The sequence below is a fragment of the Nicotiana sylvestris genome, chromosome 6 (assembly GCF_000393655.2).
Source record: "Nicotiana sylvestris chromosome 6, ASM39365v2, whole genome shotgun sequence".
Lineage (NCBI taxonomy): Eukaryota > Viridiplantae > Streptophyta > Magnoliopsida > Solanales > Solanaceae > Nicotiana > Nicotiana sylvestris.
In genome coordinates this window covers 151,363,588-151,386,172 of record NC_091062.1, presented here as the reverse complement: position 1 = coordinate 151,386,172, position 22,585 = coordinate 151,363,588, and the positions used below count along the sequence as shown (strand labels likewise).

The 22,585-nt window shown below is 40.9% G+C and overlaps 1 protein-coding gene across 1 annotated transcript; it reads right to left on the bottom strand.

Moving 5' to 3' along the window:
• Window positions 1–7,209: 7,209 nt before the first annotated feature.
• Window positions 7,210–19,623, bottom strand: LOC138871485 (uncharacterized). The gene is made up of 2 exons (XM_070149366.1): window positions 19,464–19,623; window positions 7,210–7,496 (listed from the first exon to the last, which is right to left on the bottom strand). Exons 1-2 carry the CDS (start codon window positions 19,621–19,623, stop codon window positions 7,210–7,212), a joined length of 447 nt encoding a protein of 148 aa, XP_070005467.1.
• Between the last annotated feature and the right edge of the window lie 2,962 nt (window positions 19,624–22,585).

Genomic DNA, 22,585 nt, shown 5'->3' with positions numbered 1-22,585 from the left:
GGAAAAATAATAAAAGTATTGTTAAATACTTATATATGCATACATGTGCTATTTTGAAAGTATTTTGCATATTAAAAATATACATGGAAAAATTGGGTATCAACACATACACAGCTCATCTCTGCGAGTCTGCGGCACATACTTCTCCAAAAAGAGAATTGAGAACTGCTGCCAGGTAAGGGGTGCTGCACCAATAGCCTACGCCACCCATAAGCCTCCCACCAAGTGAAGGCAGTTCCACAAAACTAAAAAGTAGTGAAAGCGACCCCGCTGGTCTCCAGAATACCCACTGTGCGAAGAATCCTCTAACATTTATCCAAGAAACCCTAGGCATCCTCGCCCTCTACACCACTAAAGTTCGGAGGGTGAAGTCTACCAAACCTCTCAAACCTGTGCTGCTTGTTCTCTATTATCACAAGAGCTACATTGTCGTGAGGAGCTACAACCAGCTGGACTAGATGTGCCCCCCGGTGTCTGAAGTTCCTACACGACTTGCTCAGGTGTGCGAGCGGTGGGAGTCTGAGTCCCTCCCCCAGCCTGAGAAGTAGCTGCGGCTGTAGTAACTGAGATCGCCTGAGTTAGGCTAGTACATACTGATAGAATCTGAGCCAAGGCCTCCTAAAGACCCGGAATCACAATTGGCACAGCTGGTGCCTGAGCGGGTGCTGCTGGAGCGTTCACAAGTGGGACATGATCTTGAACTGGGGCGGCTGGTGGATATGTAGGTGCTGCCCTAGTTGATGTGCAGGCCACACCCCTGACCCTACCGTGACCACGACCGCATCCTCAACTATTATTGGCCACAGCTGGTGATACTGGTGGTCGCCCATCCTGACCGGTAGCGCGTGTCCTCACCATCTGTGAGAGAACAGAATAATAGTTGTTTAGTACTCGGATCAACAAATTCGCAAGATAAGAATATGAAGTTTTTCCTAAAAGTTATGCAGCCTCTCGAGGATAAATACAGACATCTTCGTACCGATCCGCGAGACTCTACTAAACCTGCTTATGACTCGTAAGACCTATGTAACCTAGGCTCTAATACTAACTTATCATGACCCTAAACCTAGACCTGGTCGTGATGATGCCTTTCGTGAAGACAAGGTCAGCCAACACAACACCCAATTAAATTAATAGATAATAATTCATAATTAAGTCATTAAACATGATAAATTCCATAATATAGTGAAATATAACAACTGTGGAAAACCAAACACAGCCCGACATCGGGGTGCCACCAGTCATGAGCATCTAACATAAGTCTAGAAATGCGAAAAATGGACTACAAAGTCTATTACATAATCCAGTACAAAGGGAAATAAATAATGATAAGAGGGAGAAACACTGGGCTGCGAACGCCGAGCAGCTACCTAGTGGACTCCAAAAATCTGCATGAAGCTATCGACCCTCGCTAGCATGACCTGAAGCGCTTGAATCTGCACACAGGGTGTAGGGAGTAAATTGAGTACTCCAACTTAGTGAGTAATAATAATAAATGAAGACTGAACGATAAGAAATCACGTAAAAACACAACAACATGCGATAAAGAAGTAGTGAAAAACCATTAAAAGGTAATAAAACAGTGAAATCTTATAAAAACACCTTAGTTCAGAATAAGTTTCTTTAAAACACCTTTTTAACAGTTAAACAAGTAAATGAAAAGCATCTAGAAAAGATAAAAGCATAAAATCTGCCCTTCCAGCACAATGTCAACAGAATCAGCCCCTCAGGCAATAACATGGAAACACACTAGCCCCTCGGGCTATATCTCATATCACAATGGGTACCCGCGCTCACTAGAGGTGTACAGACTCCGGGAGGGGCCCCTTACGGCCCAAGCACTATATTAAGCCATCTCGTGGGGTACAACTCAGGCCCTTGGCCTCATAACCATAATCAGTACATCAATGATGCGGCGTGCAGCCCGATCGCATAATAATCCATACAACACAGGCCCTCAGCCCTACCCAATCAGAAAACTCTAAAAGCCACTCGAGAAAAGTAAAACATGATGCTCAGCCCAAAATATTATTTAAAGTGTTAAAATAGAGTAAACATGACTGAGTTATGTAAACAATAGAATATAGCATGACTGAGTACAAATATAAAATCAAAACAGTGAGGAAATAACAATAAAAATCCCCTAAGAGTCCAAATAGTTGGCGCGAGGCCCAAATATGGCATTCATCCCAAAACATGATGATAGCAAACATTTTTCAATCAAATACGTGGTAAAACACTCATTCGGGATGGACTAAGTCACAATCCCCAACGGTGCATGACCCCACGCTCGTCATCTAGCGTGTGCTCACCTCAATATAACACAACGATGTGAAATCTGGGGTTTCATACCCTCAAGACAACATTTAAAATCATTACTCACCTCTATCCAGTCCAAATCTCTAGCCCACGATGCCTTTGCCTCTCGAATCGGCCTCCGGATGCTCCAAATCAAACCAAAATTAATGCAAAACCATCAAAATATGCTAAGGGAACAAAGCCCACTCAAAACAAATCAAATTACAACACAAATTCTGAAATTTGACAAACCCGACCCCCGAGCCCACATCTCCAATTTCGATAAAAATTACATCAATAGACTGCTTATTACTCCTTGAGTTCATTCAAATCAAGATCACCAAAATCCAACCACAAATGATCCCTCAACTTTCTAATTTTAGGTCTCGAATTACAAGCCCTAGTTCTTTAATATTATGCTTAAATTCCATGATTAATTAGGTAGAATTCACATTAGAATCGAGTATTAAGTCTATGAATTTTACCTCCAAGTGTTCCCTCTTGATTCCCTCTTCAATCCCCATCAAAAAGCTTTAAAAATCGCCCAACAATGGAGGAACTTATTCTCAAAATCGCGGAATAGCCCTTTTAAATCATTCTGCCCAGTCATTAAAATCCTTCTTCGCGAACGCGGTCAAAGCCTCGCGTTCGCAAAGCACAACTTGACGTTGACCACATTTTCCTCCTTCGCGAATGCGTCTGACCTCCCGCGAACACGATGTTCCTGACTCCAACCCTTCGCAAACGCGGCTCCCTTCTCGCAAATTGGTAGCTTAATAGCCTAGCCCTTCGCAAATGTGGGACCTCCCTCATGGATGCGAAGGCCAAATCTTCAGCCTCACATGTTAACCCTTCGTGAACGTGAGGGCCTACTCCCGAACGCGGAGGTCAATTGTCTACAACACCCAACAACAGATTTCTGCAATTTTTCATAACATGAAATGGTCCGTTTAACCACCCGAAACTAACAAGAGGCCCTTGGGACCTCAACCAAACATGCCAACATATATCATAACATCATTCAAACTTGTTCCAACCTTCGAAGCACTCAAAACAATATCAAAACACCAAATTGCATCGGATTCAAGCTTAAGAATTCCAAAATCTTGTAACTTCCGCTTTTGATAAAAATGTCTATCAAACCACGTTTGAACGACCTGAAATTTTTCACACATATCCAAAATGACACAATAGGCCTACTGCAATTTCCGAAATTCTATTCCTGCCCCTATATCAAAATCTCACCTATCAACCGGAAAACGCCAAAATTCTAATTTCGCCAATTAAAGCCTAAATCTACTTCGGACCTCCAAAACATATTCTGATCACGCTCCTAAAATACAATTTACCTCCTGATGTTATCCGAACCATCAGAACTCACATCCGATCCCTTTAACACATAAGTCAACATCCGGTTGACTTTTCCAACTTAAGCTTCCTCAAAAGAGACTAAGTGTCTCAAACCTTACCAAAATCTCTCTAAACCCGAGCCAACTAACCTGGTAATACAAAATACAGTTGAACAAGGCAATAATAAGCAGAAATGGGGGAAATAGAGGTGTAACTCATGAAACGACTGGTCGGGTCGTTACACCTTATTACGCCAAAATCAAATATGAAAAAGACTAACTAAGCCTATCAGGTACGAGTTACAAGATTCCTATCTATGAGTCTTTTGAATCTTGATCTTGAGTATTAGCTAGTTCTTTATGCAGACTCAGATCTGAATCTTGATGCTTGTTAGCTACAAGTGTTGGTTCATTCTTCTTCAGCTTTTCGGATCAATGCGGGACATGCAAAGCTTGTGACTTCAATCATATCTTGAACAGTTCACATCTTTTCTCCGCTTTTACACTCTGAGTTCACTTCTTATTCTTTTCTTCTTTTCTTTTATTCTGGATTGAGACTTCTTCTTTTGGTCATCTCGAATACTGTGTCTCAAGGTATAACCTGCTAAGATACCAAAACAAACAAACGAAAAAAAACTTTGCCCCAGTTTTCGCTAGGAAACTTTCGTGAGTGATTTGTAACCAAAACTCTATACTACTTCATTATTGAAAGCAATGAAAGCTAGGATTGTGTATCCTTGGGAAAAAAAAGATTAGAGAGTGAATACCCTATGTCTAAAACGAAATTTACTAGGGGTGGGAGAACCTAGGTTGGAAAAATCACCAGGTTATGCTGGCATCAACTAGGGAGTGGGACTCTATGTTGGAAAAGTCATCGGGTTATGCCGGCATCAACTAGGGAGTGAGATCCTATGTTGGAAAAGTCATCGGGTTATGCTGGCATCAACTAGGGAGTGGGACCCTATGTTGGAAAAGTCATCGGGTTATGCTGGCATCAACTAGGGAGTGGGACCCTATGTTGGAAAAGTCATCGAGTTATGCCGGCATCAACTAGGGAGTGGGACCCTATGGTTGAAAATTCATCGAGTTATTCCGGCATCAACTAGAGAGTAGGACCCTATGTTGGAAAAGTCATCATGTTATGCCTGCATCAACTTGGGAGTGGGACCCTATGTTGGAAAAGTCATGGGGTTATGCCGGCATCAACTAGGGAGTGAGATCCTATATTGGAAAAGTCATCGGGTTATGCCATCAACTAGGGAGTGGGACCCTATGTCGGAAAAGTCATCGGATTATGCCGACATCATCTAGGGAGTGGGACCCTATGTTGGAAAATCATCGGGTTATGCCGGCAACTAGGGAGTGGAATCCTATGTTGGAAAATTCATCAGGTTATGTCGGCATCAACTAGGGAATGAGACCCTATGTTGCAAAAGTCATCGAGTTATGCCGGAATCAACGAGGGAGTGGGACCCTAAGTTGGGAAAGTCATCGGGTTATGCCAGTATCAACTAGGGAATGAGAACCTATGTTGGAAAAGTCATCGGGTTTTGCCGGCATCAACTACGGAGTGGGACCCTATACTACCATGATTTTGAATTTTTCTTCTTCTTTTTATTTTTTTTTCATTTTCATCATATTTTTTCTTTTATTTTTTAATTTCATAGAATGAGTAAATGCTGGAAAGAATTTTGGAGGAGACTTTCCTTTTTGGAGTTGTTGCCGCAAATCTGTTTTTAGCTTTTGCGCAGTTTTGTTTTTGTAGCACCTGCTTCTTGCAAGGTTGCTTGTGCATTGCACAGGTTTCCTGTTTTTCTAACAAAGAACAATTTGTCAGTTTGAAATGGTGGTTGGTTTTGTGGCCTTGATTATTTCAACCACTTGATCTCGGCCCCTTTCATCTGCAACTTGTTGTTTCCTAAATACCGATTGCATTTCGGACCCTGGAGAAACTCTGGTTTTTCCATACTTTGCCATGATGATTGGTCGGTGGGACTAACCTATTTTTACTTTATTTGTCCTCAGTAGGCCTTTCCCTTCTGACTTGTTATTTTTTTCTCTCTTTTTTCCCCTTTCTTCTTTTTTTCTTATTTTTAAAAACTTCGGAGTATTGGGGAACTTTTGGCTCATCAAACTTTGCTGCAATGGCTAGTTGCGTGGGACTTAACTTATTCCAACTTTATTTTGCCTTCATAGGCCTTTCATTTCTTGCTTCTTTTTTCCAACTCTAATTTCAGAGCATTTGGGGTACCTTGGGTTTTCAATCCTTTTCTGAGATGGTTAGCCACGTGGGACTCAACCTTTTCAACTTCATTTGCCTTAATAGGCACTTCAATTTGATTTTCTCCTTCCAAAAGTTTTGATTTCGAAGCATCGGCCGCCATGGGTAGTAGAGGTCGACTTGATGCCCCTAGCAATGCTGGGTGCCTTTTTGCACATTAGCTCGTGACGATGGTGAGCCCTATAAATCAGTCTTACCATACTTTCTTTGTCTTAGTTTCGAAACAGAGTTAGACCGAAAGGGATTCAAAGAAAACAAATAATGGAATGGACAATGAATTTAGACGAGAGGTATCCCTTTCGGGGAAAAGAAAGAAAGACTTATATGGAGTGCATACAGACTTCAATGAACATGACATGCCTTTTGGATTGGATGCCTGATCTGTGTAATTCGCCCGAGTCTCAAAAATTCATCACAACCTTTGCTTCAAAATTCGAGAAACCTTGCCAAGACTCTGTTGATGTTGAAGATCCTCTTTTCGATCAGTGGCGCCTTTTGCGGGTTTTCACTAGCTGACCACTTCATTTCTCTTCTCACCATCGCCTTGTAGTGCTCTTTGCGATTTTTCACTAACAAGACTCTCTCATTTTAGTTTCTTTACTTACCATCGTCTTACGGTGCCCGTGGAGGTTTTCACCGATAAGACTCTCTCATTTTATTTCTCTCATTTAGTTGTATAAGATCCAAGTAACTGTATCCCCCAATTTTGAACATATTTACCAATTTATCAGAAGGGCTTGAACATGATTTGGGGTAAGAAGAATTTGGATTGAATTACAATATTGGAACCTTTTAGGCGAACCATCGCCGAACCATTATAACTTCTGTGCCAGTTTCAACTTTTAGAGGAATTGGATTTTTATTTTGGTGTGACTGAACCCCAAAGAGAGGCTGCATACGTATCCTTTCAGTATCAAGTTGAACGTAGTTCAATAAATTTTGTTTTTTATTTTCTCTTGTTTTTCTGTTTTGTTTTGTTTTCTCTTTCCTTTTCCTTTCCTTTTTCTTTCTCTCTATTTATTCATTTCATTTTCTTTGTCTTTTCTTCCCCTTTTTTGTATCTTTCTTTTTCATCTCTTCTTTTTTTCCATCATTTTTTTTCATTTTTCATTTCTTTTTGGTTTAAATTTTTTTCTTTTTTGTAACACTTTTAGGTTCCAAATAGGCAATCAAAGAATAGTAACTGGCTAAAATGGTTTCAAAAAGGTTTAATGGTGCTTGGGTAGCGAGAATGAAAGCCTTCGTCATCCCAACCGAAAAATATTAATACTATATGGAGGATCAAACAAAGTACTTTTTGGTTGCATTTGCATTGACAATGGTTACAGGGATATTTCCTTTGATGTTTCCCCGGTACAACGCTCTTTTTTGCAGTACCCTTGTTACTACGAATGGGTCTTTCCAATATGAAGCCAATTTTCCTTTAACTGTTGCAACTCTTTGTTTTATTTCCTTAAACTTATCTTCATTGCAATCTAATTCTTGATTCATTATTTCGAAGTTTGATTTTGGATCTTGGCATGGTGTCCACAAGCATGTCATGTTATTGAAATATGCATTTAACAGAACTAAAAAGAGAATAAGAAAAGTGACAATTTTAAGAAAAGAGACATTCCTGGATAATGAAATATTAATTTCATTTTTTTTTATTTTGATGATTTTTTTGGATTTTTGAATTTTAAAAATAGAAGGGTTTACATCAGAAATTAAGACACTAAAGTAAAACATCCAGATCACACCCTGAGATAATATAGACGCAAAAAAGATAGCAAGACTGGCAACCGAGATTCTTGTTTAATAGGGAACTTTCAGGATTGGCGACCATTTCTTTTTTGGGTTTTCTTCTATCTTGGCAATGGCTACAATCACCATTAATGCCTGATAAAATTCCTCATTGCAAGCAGGCAACAGATTGTTCATCACATTGGAAGCCTCTTCGTCCCGAAGAATGATTCTTTCAGCTTCAATCAAATCTTTAACTGCCCTTTGAGGGTCCAACAGTCCTATGTACTGTGTCCCACTACTCCAGAGTGGTATTCACATGTAGCATCAGCTCAGTGTGAGGAGGACTCGTGATTTGGCCGATTTTGGGCCACTAGCTGCAGCAGACTCACGTGACTAGCTTTTGGAACAAGCCCGAGTATGATTCCCCAATAGGGGTGAACTGATTCCTTTTGAAAGGCTCTCTTGGGCGAGGATTGTACCGGGGAACATTTGATTGGGGATTATATGGAGTTTGGTAAGTATGGGCATTTTTGGGAGGTGGAGCTTGGTTTTGTGTATAATGTTGTGGCCGCATGTAAGGTTGTGTATTCATCACCGCATACCAACAAAACCAACTACCTGAACAGAACCTGGCTAATTTGCTCACACCACAACCCTATTAGTTTTGAGATATTTAACATATAGGAAATCACACATTGGGATGCAATGCACCTAATAGTGTCACGACCCCAAACACCCGTCGCGATGGTGCCTATCACAATACTAGGCAAGCCTACCAGTCAACTAACCATAACCTATTCCTTTAGTAATAAAACATTTTCAATACGAGATTTAAATACTGATTTCATAATAAACGTGTAGAATAATAGAAAATATGCGGACGTCAAAATGACAATAACTACACAGCCTAAATGATCTGGTGTCACAAGTCTAGAGCCTCTAATTACAAGTCTGAATAACCTACTACATAGATAGTCTAGAAATGCGGAAAATAATAAGATAGAGGGGAGAATTCAGGGCTGCGAACGCCATGTAGCTACCTCGGAATCCCCCAATAGAAGCTGAACGAGCTGAAGAATGCTCACTCAGCCACACGGGCTCCTGGATCAGCACACATGGTGCAGCGAGTAACATGAGTACACCAACTCAGTAAGTAACTAAAGTAAATAAAGACTAAATATAATGATGAGCAATTAAAACATATAACTAAAAATAGCAATAGGATAATAGCTCAACTTAATAGTTTAAAACCAGTTTCGTCATAAAATCCACACTTTCAGTTTAAAACTTGAAATCATATACTTAGCAGCATTTCCAACAGAGGCTTAGTTTTAAAAAAAGAAGCGAAGCAATGAAAACAGCATAACAAGGCCTCTCAGGCAAGGAATCACTCAGAATATGGCCCCTCGGGCAGCCTCTCAGTCACTCGGGACTCAATTCTCGTCACTTAATGTTCACTCTCAGCACTCGGCTCATATATACCTCATTATAACAGAAATCATAGTAACCGCTGCGGTGTGCAGCCCGATCCATGTATTTATAGTCGACTACGCTCATTGGGGGTGTAAAGACTCTAGAGGGGCTCCTACAGCCCAAACGTCATATCGTTGCGGCGTGCAACCCGATCCAATATATATATCGCTGCGGTGTATAGCCCAATCCATATGAGTATCGCTGCGGCGTGCAGCTCGATCCATAATATATACATATAATATCCTCACTATTAGGTTCTCAACCTCTCTTAGTCATTAACATCACAGCCTCTCGGTCATAACAATAGAAATTAGGGAACTCAGCCCAAACAGTCCTCACATTTAGAAGTGGAGTGATAAAACCAGCTTTAAACAGGTAAAACATCACTAAGGATATGCTTTCAACAAGTAAAGTGAGGAAAAACAGTAAAAATAACCCCGAGGGTCTCAACAGGTCGGCACAAGGCCCTAAACATGGCATACAACCCATAATACATTATAAATGATTAAAGTATGGAATAATATAAGATTCCAAATCAAATACGCTGCTTAATAGTCGCTACGGGACGGACCAAGTCACAATCCCTACTGGGCACGCCCCCACGCTTGTCACTTAGCATGTGCGTCACCGCGTTTATCAAAACAAGTCAAAAATACTGGGGTTTTGTACCCTCAGTTCCAGAATTACAATGGTTACTTACCTCGAACTAGTGAAAATACTACTCCACGATGCCTTTGCCCCTCAAATCGACCTCCGCTCGCATCGAATCTATCAAAAATCAGAACGAATAAATCACAATATGCCAAGGGAACAAAGCCCGAGCAAAAGGAACCGGAAAATACCAAAAATCCCGAAATTAGCAAAACTCGAGCCCCGAGCCCACTTCTCGAAACACAAAAAATCTTACACCAATAGATTCCTCATCTCCCCACGAGTGCATACATACCAAGAATACAAAAATCGGAGTTCAAATGACCCCTCAAATCCTGCTTTAAAGGCCTCTTAAACTCGAGCCCTAATCCTCCATTTCTAGCCCTTTAATCCCATTAATTTTAGCCTTAATTCATAAAACTCTACCATAGAAGTGTGTTTAAGGCCCAAAACCCTTACCTCAACGAAGTCTCTTTGATTTCCCACTTCCAAATCGCTCAAAGCTTCCAATTACGAGTTCAAAAATGGTTAAACCCTTCAAAAAGCACGAAGGATGAAATATATACCTTCTGCCTAGTCCTTTTCGCATCTGCGACACTTTAACCGCATCTGCGGTACCGCATTTGCGGTCTACCCTCTGTTTCTGCGGAATTCACTTAAGGGACCAAAATCGCATCTGCGGTGCACTCGCCATATCTACGGCTCCACAGGTGCGGGCCCTCTACCGCATCAGCGGTCCCAGACTTTTATTCCAAAATCGCTTCTGCGGTTCTTCCCCCGCATATGCGACACCGCACCTGCGGTCCCCAAACCGCAGGTGCAAAAACACCAGAAGCAGCAACTTCAGCAGCTGCAATTACACTTCAACTCTTCCGTTAACCATCTGAATCCACCCCGAGGCCCCCGGGACCTCAACCAAAAGCACCAACATAACCGAATACCTTATTCAAACTTGCTCCAATCATCAAAACACCTCAAACAACATCAAATCTACAAAATCACATCAGATTCAAGCCTAAGTTTCTAAAATCTTCTGAAATACTCTTTTGATCAAAAACCCAACCAAACCACGTTCGAATGACCTGAAATTTTGCACACACATCCCAAATGAGACAATGAAGCTACTGCAACTCTCGGAATTCCATTCCGACCCTTATATCAAAATCTTACCTATCAACCGAAAATCGCCAAAATATCAACTTTGCCAATTCAAGCCTAATTCTACTCCGAACCTCCGAAACCCATTACGATCACACTCCTAAGTCATAAGTCACCTACCGAAGCTAATTGAACCATCACAATGCACATCCGAGCCCTCTAACACATAAGTCAACATTCGGTTGACTTTTCCAACATAAACCTTTTTAATAGAGACTAAGTGTCTCAAATTTCACCAAACTCCATCCGGACTCAATCCGACCAACCCGATACCATAAAACACAGATAACGAAGCATAAAGAAGCAGAAATTGAGGAAACACAGTGGTAACTCATGAGACAACTGGCCGGATCGTCACATCCTCCCCAACTTAAACAAACGTTCGTCCTCGAACGAGTCAAGAAACATACCTGAAGCCTCAAATAGGTGAGGATATCTGCTCCTTATTTCCCACTCGGTCTCCCAGGTAGCCTCCTCCACGGGCCGACCTCTTCACTGCACTTTCACGGAAGCTATATCCTTTGACCTCAACTTCCAAACCTGACGGCCTAAAATAGCTACTGGCTCCATATCAAAGGTCAAGTCAACACCCAACTAAACTGTGCTGATGTCCAAAACATGAGACGGATCCCCAATATACTTCCGGAGCATAGAAACATGAAATACCGGATGCACACTCGACAAGCTGGGTGGCAAAGCAAGCTCATAAGCCGCCTCCCTAATTATCGAAATCACCTTAAAAGGCCTAATGAACCGAGGATTCAATTTCCCTTTCTTCCCAAATCTCATGACACCCTTCATGGGTGAAACCTTCAATAGAACCTTCTCACCAACCATGTAAGACATATCTCGAACCTTCCTATCAGTATAACTCTTTTGCCTCGACTGCGCTGTACGAAGACTCTGCTGAATCACCTTTACCTTCTCTAAAGCATCCTAAACCAAATTAGTCCCCAATAGCCTAGCCTCGCCGGGCTCGAACTATCCCACTGGAGATCTACACCGCCTCCCATACAAAGCCTCATACGGAGCCATCTAAATACTCGACTGGTAGCTGTTGTTATAAGCAAACTCTGCAAGCGGTAGAAACTCATCTTATAAACCTCCATAATCAATGATACAAGAACGCAACATGTCCTCCAATATCTGAATAGTACGCTCGGACTGCCCATTCGTCTGAGGATGAAAAGCTGTGCTCAACTCCACCTGAGTACCCAACTCCCTCTACACGACTCTCCAAAACTGCAAAGTAAACTGAGTACCTCTATCTGAAATGATGGAAACTGGGACACCATACAAACGAACAATCTCTCGGATATAGATCCCTGCCAACTGCTCTGAAGAATAGGTAGTACACACAGGAATGAAGTGCGCGTACTTGTTCAGCCAATCCCCAATCACCCAAATAGCATCAAACTTCTTCAAAGTCCGTAGAAGTCCAACAACAAAGTCCATAGTGATCCTCTCCCACTTCCACTCAGGAATATCCATCTACTGAAGTAAGCCACCCGGTCTCCGATGCTCATATTTTCACCTGCTGACAATTGTGACACCGAGCCACAAATCCCACAATATCTTTCTTCATTCTTCTCCACCAATAGTGGTGCCTCAAATCCTGATACATCTTCGCGGCACCCGGATGGATTGAATATCGCGAGCTATGGGCCTCCTCCAGAATCAACTCCCGAAGTCCATCCGCACTGGGCACACAAATCCGGCCCTACATCCTCAACACCCCATCATCTCCAATGGTCACATCTTTGGCATCATCATGCTGAACTCTGTCCCTAAGGACAAGCAGATGCGGATCATCATACTGTTGCTCTCTGATACGCTCATATAAGGAAGACCGAGAAACCACACAAGCCAATACCCGACTGGGCTCCGAAATATCTAATATCACAAACCGATTGGCCAAGGAATGAACATCAACTACAAGAGGTCTCTCCTCAACTGGGATATATGCCAAACTCCCCACACTCACTGCCTTTCGGCTCAAAGCATCGGCCATCACATTGGCCTTTCCCGGATGGTACAATATAGTGATATCATAATCCTTAAGCAACTCCAACCATCTCTGCTACCTCAAATTAAGATCCTTTTGCTTGAACAAATGTTGAAGACTGCGATAATCAGTGAACACCTCACAAGATATGCCATACAACTAATGCCCTCAAATCTTCAATGCATGAACTATGGCAGCCAACTCCAAATCATGAACGGGGTAGTTCTTCTCATGGGGCTTCAGCTGACGAGAAGCATAAGCAATAACTCTACCCCCTACATCAACACATAACTAATCCCAACTCTCGAAGCATCACAATACACGGTATAGGAACCTGAAGTTGATGGCAAAACCAACAGTGGAGCTGTGGTCAAAACTGTCTTGAGCTTCTGAAAGCTCTCCTCACACTTGTCTAACCATACAAATGGAGCACCCTTCTGAGCCAACTTGGTCAAGGGCGATGCGATAGATGAGAATCCCTGAACAAACTGGCGATAATAGCCTGCCAAACCAAGAAAGCTACAAAGCTCTGTGGCTGATGATGGCCTAGGCCAACTCTGAACTGCCTATATCTTCTTTGGATCAACCTGAATACCCTCGCTGGATACCACGTGCCCCAAGAAAGCCACTGAACTGAGCCAAAACTCACACTTGGGGAATTTTGCATAAAGTTTCTCCTCCCTCAATCTCTGCAATAGAACTCTCAAATGCTCCACGTGCTCCTCCTGACTACACGAATACACCAGAATATTGTCAATGAAGACTATGACAAATGAATCAAGATAAGACCGGAACACGCTATTCATCAAATACATGAATGCTAATGGGGCATTGGTTAGCCCGAAAGACATCAAAAGGAACTCATAATGACCATAGTTGGTCCTGAAAGCAGTCTTAAGATATGAGAGAATGCAGAATCCGTGCGGACATGGTATCTATATGAGGAATACAGAATTCATGAATTGACCTATATGCAGGATATCTATATGAGAATGTAGAGATTTAGAAATAACCTATAAGTAGGATATCTATATGAGAGTGCAGAAATTCAAAAATAACCTATAGGCAGGATATCTATATGAGAGTGCAAAAATTCAGAAATACACCTATAGACAGGATATCTACCCTTCACATAGTTATTCCTCCCTTTTCACTAGCCACCCCCAAGAGTTTATTACAAAGTTATTACAGCCCAGAAAAAAGAAAAATACATCAGAAATTAAATGGTACAACCAAGGAGAGCCTAATTCAGACTTCCTGTCTGAAATATGAAGTAAACCAACTCCAAAAGATCATATTATAAAGCCTTTCTCCCATTTGGATGTGTTAGAGTTTCCGAAGAATTTCATAAGAACTCCGAGCAATGCTTACACCAAAATGTATCACCAGATTAGGACATAGTACAGTGTGGAAGGGTCAGCCCTCAGGTGTCCAAGTTCAGAGGGAACTCAAGGTCCCAAGGTAAGGCTCACAAAAGGGGAGCAGAACTTATGAACTAAGAGAGAGTGCAAGTACAAAAGTAGAATTCTGAAAGGGGAAAGGTAAAAGGGTAATAACTTAGAATCAGTACACATAAGGGTGTAGGGGAATGGGGGAATTTGCAAAAGCTAAAGAAAAGAAGGCTGATGGGCACACCCAAAAATGGGAGATGCTGGCACACCCTCCAACCTGTTTACCTAGAGGTTAAGACCCCGTTGGTTCAAACATAATTCATGGTAAACAACTCAAATTGACATGCCTTAAGTCACAACTCGCAAATAGATAGGGGTAATGGGGGTAGGGAGCAAGGATTCACAGCAGAAACAAGCAGAAAGATATGAGCATACTAACTTAAGTATTGAACTTTACAGAAACAGTACAATAGACATGGATATAAAAGCTGTAAATGAACACATTGTGATGATGCTAAGAATTAAACCCGGACATACCAATTTTTAGGGAAACAAGTAAAAAAAAGCAGTAGGTCTTGTAAAACAGGCCACAATGCAGACAAGAAGAGAATATTATTATGAGAGAGTATGAGTTCAGAAGGATTCTAAAAGTGTGTTGTGTCTGTGAAGAGGGTCGTGACTCTTATAGTGTAAAATCAGGTAGAATTGCCAATCAATTACACAAGACTCCCTTTAATTAAGGGATTCAGATTCAAAACGGGTAAAAACCAATTAAGGAAAGAAATTGAATAAACACTTTGTGCAAAGCATGCAATTAGGGGCAAAACATAAAAGGTTATTTTAAGGACAGGATTTTGAAGTACACGGTTGTACAAATAAGTAAGAAAATCAATTAGTAGCCAGTAAATTAAATGGCCAGGGATCTTGTAATTACTGATCCATGAATGAACCAAGTCATAAAAGCTGAGAAGGGTTTTGAAATTAAGTTAAGCCATGAGGGAAATCAACAAACAATGAAGGAAAATCAATTAGTCTGATTCAAAAGGAAGTCTGAACTAATCATAAATTTGAAAACCCCTTTAGAGGGGGGTTCATCACATATAAAGAGCATACAAACATGATAAGTTGAAAGAAGATGTTGCCATTGCAAAATCAGTAGGAAAATCCAGCGTACAAGAGTTTAGTAAAAAGCCAGAATTGTATGAAAACAAAGATGTCCAAACTCAGTTCAGAGACTCGAAATTAGTCTGAAAGAATTAGTTTTTTTGAAATAAACCCTAGTTCAAGAAAACCACAAAGCAGAGACGAGAGGGCAAGCAATTGAATCGAAACATGTTTAGAGGTTTTAGAAAAGAACTGAAACTTCCAACATGCCTCTTTCAGCAACAGAACTCCTGAGTAACATGCAAACACAATAGAAGGGTTCAAAGCAAACAGAGTGAAGAAACTAATTTGAAGCATAATGAGAAAAGACTGATAAGAACAATAGAAGAAGCATGCTTAAGAAGATCTTTTAGAAGAAACATAAACAAAGCTCAGTAGAAAGAAAATAGTAAGAACACTTAAGAACACAAAAGAAAAAATATAGTAGGAGAACATACCAGAACATGGTAGAAGATAATTCCAGAACACAGTAGAAAAGCATACAAAAATATAGTACAGTAAGAGATGCATACAAGAACATGGTAGAAAAATACAAGAACACAATAGAGGAAAATACACATGAAAGACAAAGAAAGTCAGAAAAACACTTAAACACTTTCAGAAAAACCCTAGATCGAAAAAGAAAGATTTTAAAAGTAGTTTTTTTTAAAGAAGAATTAGGAAGATCGTTTGAAAACTCAAGGAAGCATAGATACATAATGGATCTAAAGGAATCGGAGAAACCTCAAAGGGTTAGGGTTTCAGAAGAACCCTAGAAATGAGAAAGGCTTTGAAAAGTCACTGATCTGAGTCGGAGAGGTCAGAATCAGGCTCACACAAACATGGTACGCCGTAGAAAGGTCGGAGATGATCGTGGAACTCAAATCGGCAGAGGTCTGGACACAACCCTTCATGGTCGAGTCATTGAGCTTCAGTTAACCAGGAGTAAGGAGCCATATGAGGCTTGGTGGGTGGTGAAACCGCCATAGATCTAGGTTAAAGGATGGCCAGAGAAGGTGGAAAGGATTCATCGGAGAGGAGGAGATGGGGGATGATTCTAGAGAGAACCAGGGGTTAGAGAGATAGAGACGAGTGAGGGGAAATGAGGGGTATTGGGGTGGTCGTTTGATTAAAAAAGGTAAGGGCGGATCTAGACCGTTGATCAAAATTGATCAACGGCCAAGATCCGATTCGGGTTAGGCCGGGTAGTTTTAGGAATTGGGTTGGGTGATTTGGAAATTGAAATTGGGTTGGATTAGGGGTGCAAATTAGGCTGAAATTGAAAATGAAATCTGGCTAGGTTTTAAATAGCCACTTTTCCCCATTTATTTTATAAAAAATAGCAATTTAATTTTTGGAGACAAATTAAATGTACTAAATTAATTAATAACATATAAATATTAAATTAAAAATACTGGAATCAATTTTGTAATTATAAATGCAATTAAATCTAAAATAGGATAATATTGCAATTAAATGCAATTTAGCTTTAAAATACTAAATAAATTTGTAAAAAAAGTGAGAAAATTAGTTTAGCTATATTTTAGTATAAATATGAGAATTCAATAAATGAATTACCAAAATGCCAATTTTGGGAACACTTATTGGGTTTTTCTTGATAAAATAAGGCAATAACATTGATTTCAAAAGCCTTTAAAATTAAGGAAAATAATAAAAATATTTTTAAATACTTATATATGCATACATCTGCTATTTGGAAAGTATTTTGTATATAAAAAATGTACAGGAAAAAATTGGGTATCAACAGTTGCCCCTCTTTACCCGGGAAGGATGAAAGAGTTGTCGGGTAAAGATATGATGGCCAATTTTGACTGAACGAAATGATTTGAAGAGGTTGACCGTGCTCTGGTTCCTATTCTGCCTACATATCCCTGGTCTTACAGGAATCAAGCCATATGTAGTTCAGGATTCGTCGGTGAGGTATGCCGATGGAGGTTTTTCAAGAACAGACGCAATGGGATGAGCGATTAAGGTCTAATAAGGATTGCGGGAATTGGAGAGAGACCACTCCAGCTGAGACGGTCGTTGCTCGCCGGTTTACCTGCAAATAAGAAACACAAGTGTATATTGTGCTGAAATTTAAACATGATGCAAATTCTCGTCGAACCATGAATGTTGCGTTTGGACAGTTAGGATGACGTCCTCAGACCATGACGTCCTGGGCCATGAAGCGTATGATAAGGGATTCAGAGGCCATAAAATGATGCCTCCGAACTATTACGCCTTTGAATAATGATATGCAAAAGATAAAAGGAGTCCTCAGGCCATGGCATGGCGTTCTCGGGCTATGAAAATGGTGCCTCCGAACACTGACCCCTTTGGATAGATTGGAGATCTTTCAGCCCATGAGATGCAGAGGGTGGCGATCTTTCAGCCTATGCAAGATGTAAATGAAGTGGCGATATTTCAGCAGATGCAAGATGTAAATAAAGTAGCGATATTTCAGTCGTGCAAGATGTAAATAAAGTGGCGATATTTCAGCCATGCAAGATGTAAATAAAGTGGCGATATTTCAGCCATGCAAGATGTAAATAAAGTGGCGATATTTTAGCCCATGCAAAATGTAAATAAGGTGGCGATCTTTCAGCCAATGAGATGCAGAAGGTGACGGTTTTTCAGCCATACAGGATGTAAATATGGCGATCTTTCAGCCTATGCAAGATGTAAATGAAGTGGCGATATTTCAGCAGATGCAAGATGTAAATAAAGTAGCGATATTTCAGTCGTGCAAGATGTAAATAAAGTGGCGATATTTCAGTCATGCAAGATGTAAATAAAGTGGCGATATTTCAGCCCATGCAAAATGTAAATAAGGTGGTGATCTTTCAGCCAATGCAAATGTAAAGGTGGCGATCTTTTAGCCATGCAGATGTAGAGGTGGCGATCTTTCCGCCATGCAGATGGAGGTAGAGCTTAACCTCAGAAGGCAGAATGGTAGCCTTATGCAATGCAGGAAATGTAGATGGAGACAGAGCTTAGTCTCGGAAGGCAGAATGGTAGCTTTATGCAGGAAGTAAAAAGGGCAAACGACAATGGAGTTTTCTTAGCGGATAGCGGATTGCGGTATCGTGATAGCTGGGAATATCGTTCCTGCTGGGGACACTGTTGTGTGCCGATAACAGTCGCGAGTAAGTGAAATGGTTCGGAGAGTAGTATCCCTGAACTTTGTGAGCGAGCGTATGGTATATTTGATGATTTTGCAACTCAAGTACCTCCATCCAAAGAAAATCGTGAGTTTTGTAAAGGGGAAGGTTAGTTCGTATCCCCGTTGGCTTTGCTTGACCTTCTCGATTTTGATCTGGTGATACTTCCCGTATCATTGGAGTAGTATTGCTAAACAGAGCGATTTCAGAAATAAACATGCATGATTTTAGTAAAGAAAAATTTAACATAAATACATAATTCAGAATAGTTTTCTTTAGATGAACCGATGACTGCGACGTGGTTCAAGACATTTCAACTTCTTCTACTCTGGAATTTTGAGGGTCCTCCTCAAAATTCTGCCCCAGTTTACTGGGCTGCTGCTTCTGACGACTGCTTACGGCGAATGGCTGAAATCACTTCGGAATTTTGAAGGTCCTCCTCAATATTCTGTCCCAATTTCCAATTACGGGGGGAAATGAAAATTTTATTGAATTGTGACATAACCCATAAGGCTACCTACGTATCCCCTCTTAAACGAGAATTAGGTCAGGCGTAGTTCAGATTACATCATGAAAGAAAGCATAAAGGTTACATATAGTATCGCTTGACTGCGTCTGAATTTATCGGCTTTGGCCAAACTTCCATGTCCATTTCTGCTAGAGCCTAGTGAGCCATGTACGGACCCTACTAGTTGGGAGAGAATTTCCCTTTGGCTTCATCTTTATACGGGAAAATCTTCTTTAATACCAGCTGGACTGGTGTGAATTGTCTTGGCTTGACTCTTTTGTTGAAGGCTCTGAACATTCTATTTTGATAAATCTGACCATGGCAAACTGAATTCATTCTCTTGCCATCTATAAGAGCCAGCTTCTCGTAACGACTCCTCACCCACTCTGCATCGTCGAGTTCTGCTTCCTGTATGATCCTCAATGAAGGGATTTCTACTTCGGTGGGAATGCCTGCTTCCGTACCATAAACCAACATGTAGGGGGTTGCCCCAGTTGATGTGTGGACTGTGGTGCGGTACCCCAATAAAGAAAATGATAGCTTCTCGTGCCACTTCTTATGCTTCTCTATCATTTTCCTTAGTATCTTCTTGATATTTTTGTTGGTGGCATGTACGGCTCCATTCATTTGAGGCCTGTAGGCTGTAGAATTCTTGTGTTTGATCTTGAAGGTTTCACACATAGCTTTCATCAAGTCACTGTTGAGATTGGATCCATTATCAGTGATGATTGACTCCGGAATCTCGAATCAGCAAACAATGCAGTTGCAGACAAAGTCTGTCACGGCTTTCTTAGTCAGTGCTCTGTAAGATGCCACTTCAACCCATTTGGTGAAATAATCAATTTCTACTAGGATGAACCATTACCCGTTTGTTGCGGCGGGTTCGATTGGTCCAATAACATCCATTCCCCATGCGGCGAATGGCCACATCGAGCTTGTCGCATTAAGCTCGTTTGGAGGCACCTTTATCATGTCTGCATGTATCTGGCAGCGGTGACACTTTCTGACATACTGGATGCAGTCTATTTCCATAGTCACCCAAAAGTAACCAGCTCAGAGTATTTTCTTTGCTAAGACAAAAACCATTCATATGTGGACCGCATGTAAGGCCCCGTGAATTTCCTACTCAGAACCTCGAATTTCGGGTGCCATGTTAGGAACATGTGTTAGGATTAAAAAAAATTCTTCGTAGCGAGCTTGCTCGCTGTGGTTCGGACCCCTTTGGATTGAATAGTGCATTAAAAAGTCAAGAAATAAAGTTTTCCAGAAAAGTGTGATTTTGCGGTCGAGAATGCGGTCACATATTAGGTATGCGTACCGCATAGGAGGCATAGTCACTGCAAAGTGAGTCAGTATGTTAGTTAAATTTGAGGTTAAATATGCGGTCCATTATGCGATCGCATAACCGATATGCGGACCGCATAGTCGTCGTATAATTTCCTTGGGATTTTGTAAGGAGCAGTTCTGCGGTGCATTATGCGACCGCAGAACAGGTATGCGGGCCGCATTTCTACCGCATACCCAAACAGAATGTTCAGATTTTGGGAGCACTTTTGCGGTCCATTCTGCAGGCCGCATTTCCACTTTGCGATCGCAGACCTGACTCGGAGCTCCAATTTTTTAAATTTTAAACCCGACCCCTTATCGATATATTCGGTCTTATAGCTCATTTTGAGCATATTTCCTGATACTTTTAGAGAGAGAGAGAGAGGGTCTTATAGAGGGAAGTTATTCCCATCAAATTACTCCATGAAACCTTGCCAAATCTTTGAAGATAATCAAGTGAGGGCACCTAAATCTTCATCCCAAGAGGTAAGACTTCATTACCTCAGCTCTTATTCCTATGCTTGGCAATAAGGGATCACTAGTGAAGTAATTCATGGGTATAGGAATGAATTTCTTTCATGCATATCACACCATAGAATATTTGGAGGTAGTGAACTAAAAAGAAAGCAACTGGGGTATAAAATGATAGAATTTTCTCTCAAAAGGGCCTAAGATCACATTGCACCTTTAGTGTTTGATAGTATGCTCAAAACAAGCTAGAATCTCAATCTCGTCTCTAATTCTCGGTTTAATTTGTAATTCTTACACAATAGATCAAAGTGCTAAAAGTTCCGGAATTTTGTAAGGAATAAGGAAAGCTTTATTGAGGTATGTATGGCTAAAACCTCGTCTTTTAGAAATTGAGCTTCATCGTTGGTTGTGTGAGTACGGTAAGATTAAATTGAATTGTTGTATTGATTGCTATTTCACTTGACTTGGTGTTGCAACCTTATATGCGTGGAAACTGTGTCTCAAATTGATCAACGTGCTATTCTTGATAATTTGAAAAGGTGCAAGGAATATAAATCATGTATGGAAATTCTTAGACCTTAGATTGAAATTGAAGTGCGTTGTTTTGCCATTTACATGAAGTCTCATCTACGCCTACAACCTTATTTGCTTTTGTGTGCCATACTCTCTTGAATTACAAACCTAATGTTGAAAATGGGAACAATGTGAAACGTGAATTGTGGAATGTGAAAATTGTGGCCCCAAGTGCCGGTAAACTAATACATGTGTAACCAAAGATTGGAGTGAGATGAATAATGGAAAATGGTAACGCCTCGGTAAGGCGACCTAGCCGATCGGGCCGTGATCGGACGCCATGACATATACATATGGCGATTATGCATTGATGATTGAAACTGAAAAGTGTGAAAAGAATATTGGTAATGTCTCCGGGAGACGGCCTAGCCGATCGGGTCAAGATCGGACTCCGCTCAAGATAGTGGTGGTAATGTGAATGATGTGGAACAGTATGAAATGCCCAACTAAAGGCAATGGAAACATGATGTGAAGGTTGTGTAATTCTTTCATGTTGATAATGTTGTGATCCTTTAAAGCTTTGGAGTGTTAATTGTGATTTCCTTAGTTGTGTATGAAAGTTCTTTCTAATTTGATGGTGTTTAGTTATACATACTAGTACTATTCCAGGGTACTAGCGTCCCTTTTGCCGGGGGCGCTACATTTTTTTAAAATGAATGTAGGTGGCTCCATAGCGGATTGTGCCGGTCGTGTGTAGCGAAGCATCCATCTTCTCAAGATCTTGGTGAGCCCCTTTCTCCTTCAAGGGGCTATATTGTATATCTTTTTATTGTGGACTTTCACTTTTGAGGTATAGCCAGTTCCTTGTTGCCGGTGTTGTCAAACTCATCTTTTGTATCCTAGAGGCTCCGTAGACATATGTGTGGGTTATGTACGGGGGTTGGATGGGTCTACGAACCATGTTGTAATTCTAAACTTATGTTGCCTATAAATTGTAACTCTATGGGGATCTTGGAAACTAACTCATCTATAGTTTAATGTGGTGTTTAAAATGAACTATCAATGTAGAATGTGCTGTCTTTCCCCGTCTAAATGGATAAACAAAAGTATGGTTTCTTTATTCATATCG

Coding starts and splice junctions, on each gene's coding strand:
- LOC138871485 (XM_070149366.1), bottom strand. CDS start 19,623: ATGTTGGTTTATGGTACGGAAGCAGGCATTCCCACCGAAGTAGAAATC. Junction 7,497..19,463: donor AATGAATTCAGTTTGCCATG/GTCAGATTTATC, acceptor TTCTCTTTTTAG/TTCTGTTAAATGCATATTTC.